Below are 7829 nucleotides of genomic sequence, written 5' to 3' on the forward strand. Positions count from 1 at the left end.
TTTTTCCTTTTCACAGGAAAACACATCTCCTCTTCCTCCCACCGTTTCAGACTGTCTGCGGCCTGATGTTAGAATCCCTGTTGCTTGGAGCCAAAATTGTTCCGACTACCCAGAAGGGCTGACCCTGACCCACAGTTTCCTCTATCCTCCCAGTGAGCATGGCTCTTTTTATAGAGAGACCTTAGAAAGTCTTAATCAGCTGGATGTGGGTTTATGTTTAAACATATACTCAAGCACCAAAACAAACTTCTTTGGATCAGCATGTTGGGCAGAAAAAGCTTTCCAGTGTTTGCAGACTGACCAAAAGCACGGCAGCTGCTACTTGTATCTAAATATTTTCGGTTTAGAACATTTAAGGGTTTTTTTTAAAAGATGGAACAACTTGAATGTGATGAAGACTGGTTGGAATGATGTAAAGGACTGGAAGGAAAGGCTGTCCCTCTTCCTCTGCATAAATATTCATTTCCTATTTTCAAATTTGATAATTATTAGTTATTGAACAGATTGTACAAACAAATTTGGAGATATGTTTGCAGTAGGATCATGCGCTCATGCTCAAATGTAAAATGTAATTGAATTACATGTACCTACAACTCATAGTGACACATGAATCAATTTGTCTTTGTATAGTATTCCATTCATTTATATTTTGGTCTCTTTATATAGACTACAATTCATCTGATCTTGAACAGTATGATGCCTTACTCACCAGCAATATTGTTCCCATGTATAAAGCTTTCAAAGGTAGGTTGCAAAATTTTGATTCATTATGATTAATTTTCTGTAATTATGGTTCTGGATTTGATAAAGCTATCACAGGAATTTAAAACATTAATGCATGGCCTGCTGTATATCCAGATGTTGTGAAAATATATTTAAAACTTCTTAAAAGTAGATGTTTGAAAATTTAAAACCACATTTATATGGGGGTTTTTTTCTGTGTATAGTCCCATCTGATTTCTGCTTTTCTCTGCTTACCTGTTTGCTTTTGAATTTGCTCTTCATCTCCTCTGTGCTGTCCTAACATGAAATGCTAGCCATGAAACTCTCAAAAAAATTTCCCTTGGGAAAATTCAAGGTGAATGAAAATGGTATTTTTTCTTTTTGCAAAATCATAAGAGAAGACCTCAATGATATTAATTTTGCAATACTCTTTCTATAATAGATCTTTTTATTATGCAAGTGTGGTAAGTTAAATTAACTCTTCCCATCCAGCTCGACTCACATTTGTTTGCAATCACAGAGGAGAAATTTTCTCTAACTGCTTGTGATCCTGTTTTACTGTTGGGCCTAGGCTCATTTTCTTAGAAAATGGATAAAAAGAGGAATTATGTAAGGAAAAAGGTGGAAAAAACCCAATTATGTAACTATCTTTCTAATACATTCAGACCTCATTTATTCATTCACTCATGTAAAAAAATAGATATCCAGAAGACCTCAGTGTCTTTAATCTTCCAAGTAAATCAAAGACTGTGAAAGATCCAATTTTTCAAGGAAAACTACAAGAAGTTACTGTAGACCATAAACAACAGGTAAATCAATAGGAGATGCCCTCAATGCCCCAAACCCATCATGTTTTTTTGCCATGCCAGTTGTAAATATTGGAATAGTCTCACTAGCTTGTATCCTACGAATTGTATTTTCTGGAATGACATCTGTGAAATAAGCCATATTGTCTAGTGATGTTTGATATGAGTTCTGTACAGTGAAACTAGCTCTCAGGTGGTGAATATTCCTCTCACAAAACCATTAGGTCAGTTCCTACTATTTGGCACACTGCAGGTACAGGCAGATCAGCCAGAAATTAATGACCTCTCAGCTGTAGGTTTGTAGCTTCAGCTTTAGATTGAATCATTATACACTCCAGTAGTGGAATTTGCTTTGCAGGGCTGTAGTAGCATTTACCATGCCTCTTTCAATGGCAGGTGAGAGTATGTCCCTTCTGATGAAATCCAAATTTTGTGTAAAAAAGAGCTGATTTTATGGGCAGTTTAGTTCTGAACTTTTTATTATTAATCTACAGGGAAAACACACACTATTTTTCTTCAGTGGTGAAATTACTTGAAATTTATATTAATTTTGCTTTTATTTTCTTTTTATGGCAGACATATGGGACTATTTCCATAATGTGCTTCTTCAGAAGTATGCTAGAGAAAGGAATGGGGTAAATGTTATAAGTGGACCAGTGTTCGATTACAATTATGATGGCCATTTTGACAGCCCTGATGAAATTAAGCAGTAAGTACATGGAAAAGTCAGAAGTCAAACTCTATGTGATTTCCTCTGTGTTTCCACACAAATTATTATTTAAAAAGACCAAGAAACAAGTATCATGGATAATGGAGTATTCTATTTGTAATCCTACATCCACTATTACTTATACAACAGGAAATGCTCTAGCAAACAGATACAGTACCATAGAAGTTGAAGTCCAAGTAAAAAAGCTGTGCAGTAACATGTGTATCTCTATATGCATGCACAGTGATTAGTGATTACTAGTGATTAGTTTCCCAAGATTATGCCTAGATTTTAGATTATGGGCCTCTGCAACAGAAATGCTGAGAGAATAGATGACATTTAAACCTGCGAAGACATGCTTAAGCATAATTTTCTCACTTGCTTGTTGGGCTCACTCACTCACTCACTCACTCACTCACTCACTCACTTCCTATTGTCTCAAATGGATGTATTTTACCAAAGGTCAGATTTGTGTGTTTGCCTTCACTGAATAGTGTAACTGGGAATGCAAATGTAACATTCCTGAGAGGTACCTTTGCATAGCTATGGCTTACACAGCTCACTTCAACATCTGACATGTTCGAGGTACACATAAAAGATAAAGACTAATTATTTATGTCAGTGAATAAGGACAGAAGGAAATAAAACCAGAATTAGAACAACAGCTTAGATTAGGTAAAATGCCTTGGGGGAGAGTAAGAGCATTTATGGAGTAGAAAGGTGCTGGGAAATCTGCACAGTTGAATCTGCCACTGGAGATGTTTTATTCAGGCTAGACTTGACCACATCTGTTAAAAATGGTTTGAGAATGGGAAAATCAGCCTGCCACGTAGTAGAAGGGTGGAAGGGAGGGGAGACTACAACTTCCTTCCAAGCAGAATGCTGAAATACCCAGTTGACCACATAATGCTGCCTCTAGTTTGGAATAATCATGTTTTAGCCAGCATGGTTAGGCAGTCATACAGAGCAGTATAATAATTTCAGTGATGGTGTTTTATTCAATACTGAACAAAAAAGCTTGGGAAACATTCAGCTCCTTATCAGTTTATACACGAGAGTGACCATGTTTGCAGAATAGTCAGAAAAGGGCAGCAAAGACATTTTCAGTTGAGTATCCTAAACTGGTTTCTAGAGCACACAGCCACAAGTCATCACCATTCTGGCATTTCTCAATGGCAAGGAGTCAGAAGGTAATTTTCTCATCTCTCTCCTCCAATTCACATCACTGAAATTCTTAGTATGATGAAGGGCAAATATGATGTTCTATCCTGACTCTTCCAGATGTAGGGATCTCTGGCTTTGGCAAAATAGAGTATTGACCATGTTAAGCAGTCCTGTTTCAGTGGGACTGCTTGTAGCACACAGAGTAATCCATGCATATTTGGCTGTTTGTGAAATAAATGGTGAGGCTGTCTATCCCATCAAGTATTTTTTTCAATTATAAAAGAAATTTAAGTCATATAGTATTGGAAGATATATGCTGAGATAAATTCTATAAATTTCTAATTGCATCAGTGGTTTTAATACTTGATATCTCAATAAATGGCTGAATTAATGTTTTGTAGGTATGTAAACAATACAAAAATCCCTGTCCCAACCCATTACTATGTGGTTCTGACAAGCTGCAAGAATACATCCTATACTCCACTGAACTGTTCAGGGTCCTTGGATGCTTTGTCTTTTATCATTCCTCATCGACCTGACAACACTGAAAGCTGTGCTGTAAGTATAGTTCTGCATTCCTGTGTACCAATGAACTTTGTGAACAGATTCTCATTGGAATCTAGTCATCCAGAGAATCTTTGTGAGTCTGTTAAATTAACTCATTCCCCATGAGCTGAGAATGAGCTGAGAGTTAAAGCAATCACCGGAAGATCAAGGAGCTCCAGGAGAGGTAGCTGGAAACTAATGAGCTGATAGGAAGCAAGGAAGAAGAAAGGAAGGTTTGATAAAAGGACTGGGAAATGCTGTCACCTGAGAAGGGCTGAGAACAGCAGCACAGGCAACAGGGAGATGGGATATCTTTATGGAAGACTGCAGGATAAATTTACTCCAGAAGTATCAGAGGACTTTGAGTGTTATTCCCTTCAGTTGCTAGAAAATTCCTTCAATCATTTATTCCACCTCTATGAGAAATTACACAGCAAACATTTGGATCGATGGTCCTGCAGTTAAAATTCATACTTGAGTTAAATAAAATCTCTGTTTACCAGTAACAGAGTAAATCTTATGCCTTGTAGCAAACAAAATAAACTATCTGAGTCTAATATGTATTGTTGAGGCAGCTGAGTGTCTATTCCACAAACTCTGGGTTGCAGAAGGCTCCTTAACTCAGTGTCTATATTGTACAAGTACAGCTGCACAGACTTGAACTGGCCCTCACAGATGGTTTTTATTTATAATTTTGAGCTCATAACTCCAGACAGTGCAAGTTTGCCCTACTTGGCAACAACTTCTGTGTCTCCCCGTTTGTAGTGTGGACAATCCACAACTTCCCAGTGAGATCTTTTTAGTAGTTGAGGGTTGACTAATAATTAATGAATTAGGCTTTATACTTTAGAAATTGACTGTCATTTCTAAAATTTAGCAATAAGCCCCAAATATCTTCACACTTTATATTCATCATGTTCTTGCAGTAATATACATTTAACAGATCATTTGCATCAGAAGCAGATACTGTTAATGAAAAAGCAAATTACCATCTGTTTGCAAAAAGCCCTTGTAGTAAAGGAAGAGAAAATAATATTTTTGCTTGATTAGCGGTTACATTTTCATTGTTTTCCCCATCTAACCAGCAACTATTGTTGCTGTCCAGCAATGAAGACTGAGCTCCTGTAAGGACTTTTTTTGGGTTGTCAGGTGCCTGTTGCTTGACTGACCTGAGCAGTGCAGTTAATTTGTACTGTAACTAAAACTGTCCTTACGTGTGTGTTTGAAACGTGACTCATGTATTCTGTAGTTAAAAGTCACACTTGCTATTTCAGCATAATTTTTCTTCTCTGTCACTTTGGAAGTGGAGAGGTGAGTAGAAGAGACATCTATTTGATTCTGTTTAAATGACATCCCTAAAAGCAAGGCTGTAAAGATGCCTAGGAAAGCCTGAAAGAAGTTTAACCAACTGGAGGCCCTTAGTCTGTCAAACCAGGTGAAACACTGGTAACTGCCTAACACTGCCACAGAGCAATAGGCAGCCTTTTATGTGTTTGAACATTGTTCTTGTTTGTTTTGACAGGAAAATAAGACACTTTCTGAATGGGTTGAAGAAAGAGTTCAGGCTCATTCTGCACGTGTTCGGGATGTGGAGTTGCTAACTGGGCTTGACTTTTACCAGGAAAGAAATGAACCCATCTCCGAGATCTTACGGCTAAAGACATTTTTGCCAATATTTGAGACTGAAAGCAACTGATTATCTTTGAAAAAAGTGTCACTGCTTGGAAGAAAGAAAATTTAAATGATTTCAGTTTTTCCCTTGCTAAAGTATTTTTCAAATTTGTGTTTTTCAGTCAAGTGTTTTTTGCCAATAAAATTTGAATAATAACTATGCATAAAATTATCTAAAGTGAATTAAATCGTTGTTGCTGAGCCAGGCTTTCAAAATACAGAATATATATTTATTATGCAAAAACTAATATATGATATTACTATAAAAATACGTGACATATGATATAGTATATATAGTCGTAGTAGTGATTAAATAAAAATGCAAAAGGACATATTTTATAGTGCATACACACCAGAATTATACATTTTATATAAAATACTTCTACAATGGAGTTGAAAAATGAAACAGTTTGAGAGGAGTGTGTGTGTTTTTTCCCTTGTGTTTATCAGAAAGGATATGGTTCTCTAACACTAGCATGTCCTGAAATGTTCTGAATTTCTCTTTCTTGCCTATTAATTCCATGAAAACATATTGAGACTCACAAAAGGTTTATATGTAGTGCAAGTGATCATCACCTGTGTTTTCCACTTGGGTTAATTCATTCTGCCAGTAACAAGTGAAGTGACGTTAGAGTAAATGAGCCATATGCCGTACCCTTCAGAAATCTTAAAACAATCTGAACATGAAGAGGTAAAAGAAATGCTCTACACAAAAGAATTTTATCTTGTATTTATTTTTACAATTTTTACAATTTACTTGTATTTGCAATGGTTTCCTAATGCCTGGCAACAGCAAAATTTGATTTATAGGCTCAGTGGGCATTTTAAAGAAACATGTCAAAGTGTGTTTCAATCTATAAAGCTAACTGTGGACTGAAGGAGGTATGTCTGTTTAAGGAAGGAAGCTTTAAACTTCCAGCCTTTTCTGCACAAAATTCCAAACCCACCACAAGACATTTTTTCTCCCCCCAAGTCTTAGATGATCAGTGTATGCCCAGGCACCAGACAGAGTTTAGCTATACTGATCTTAAAATCACTACGTGGGACCAAGCTGAATGTAAAGATTTTTATCTCAGTTAAACCATTACACCATCGTGGAATTGTAGTTCACCACCTTACAATGTTGTGGCATCTAAGTCCGCCCACCTAAAGCAAATTTCTGCTAAACTGCCCCAGTTAAGAACACAACTGGTTTTTCACTGCATGGTAAATCATATCCTAGCTCTAGTAAAAAAAAATCTACACTCTTACTCTGGAAGAGTGGGACAAAAGAACAGTGACTGAATGTGTAAAATGGATTGGGTTTCTTTTACTCTGAAATGCTGAGAAATTCAAAAGTTAAAGTAATAACAAATAGACAATAACACAAAATAAACACACTGTATTTAATTTAAAAACATAATCCTCCTTTGTTAACCGCTCTCCTTTGTCCTGAGATCTAAGAATGTTGTTTCTGAATATTTCAATCTTCTGTTTTCTAGGGGATGTGAGTATAGCTTTCCCAAATTGGTAAGCCCTTTGTTTCCGTATTTTTCAGCCAGTTTTGAAACTCCCGAAGCTGAAGTGGAATAGGCACAAAGTAATCTGCTGACTGTAAAAGCAGATGTTGCCAAGTCTCAGCTCTCAGAGCCACCTTACATGTGAGAATTAAAAATGTAAATTCCATAAAATGTGATTTTCCATAGACCATTATTGAAGCTGAGAAACTGCACGCTCCTGTAGACATCAGAAGTCTGAACTCTGGAGGACCTTGCTGTTTCCCTCTCTTATGCTTGGGTCCTTTTAAGTTTTGGAGGATTAGAACCAAATCTCTAAGCAGATATAGAAATTTGGCGCTACCTATATCTAGTCTTTTCTCTGTAGCAAGGCAGAGTAATAATGAAAGAAAGTAGGCAAGGGAAACAGCCTATCATGCTCCAGAAAAGGCAGACCAAGGAAAAGCTTAACTGATGTTTTTTTAGTAAGTGCTGCTATTTCCTAAACACCACACCCTGGCTCTCTGAGACTGTCTATAAAACAAACCTTTTTTGTTCACTTAATATTTATTACAGAGACCGCTGGCTTTTTGTCAGTACCCCCCTGAAGTACCTTCAAAGCTGAGTGCAGACATTGAAGTGGCATAGAATACCCTTTACCTTGGACATGGTCCCTTAAGGGAAATAGTGTCAATGGATATATATAGAAAGGGTTGTTTTTAAAATTACCTCCTG

At 36.7% G+C, this 7829-nt stretch overlaps 1 protein-coding gene across 3 annotated transcripts in view; it reads left to right on the plus strand.

Moving 5' to 3' along the window:
• ENPP3 (ectonucleotide pyrophosphatase/phosphodiesterase 3) overlaps positions 1-6971 on the plus strand; it is a 37066-nt gene extending 30095 nt beyond the window's left edge. For 2 of the 3 annotated variants that reach the window (XM_032101731.1, XM_032101733.1), the window contains 5 exons: positions 17-152; positions 667-744; positions 2106-2238; positions 3804-3960; positions 5471-6970. In XM_032101731.1, the coding sequence (XP_031957622.1) occupies positions 17-152; positions 667-744; positions 2106-2238; positions 3804-3960; positions 5471-5644 (678 nt within the window). In that variant the 3' untranslated portion in view covers positions 5645-6970. Of the gene's footprint in view, positions 1-16; positions 153-666; positions 745-2105; positions 2239-3803; positions 3961-5470 lie in introns of all 3 variants that reach the window. The other variant, XM_032101732.1, reaches the window with a different exon arrangement.
• Positions 6972-7829: the final 858 nt, after the last annotated feature.

Source organism: Corvus moneduloides, chromosome 3 (assembly GCF_009650955.1).
Source record: "Corvus moneduloides isolate bCorMon1 chromosome 3, bCorMon1.pri, whole genome shotgun sequence".
Taxonomy (NCBI): Eukaryota; Metazoa; Chordata; class Aves; order Passeriformes; family Corvidae; genus Corvus; species Corvus moneduloides.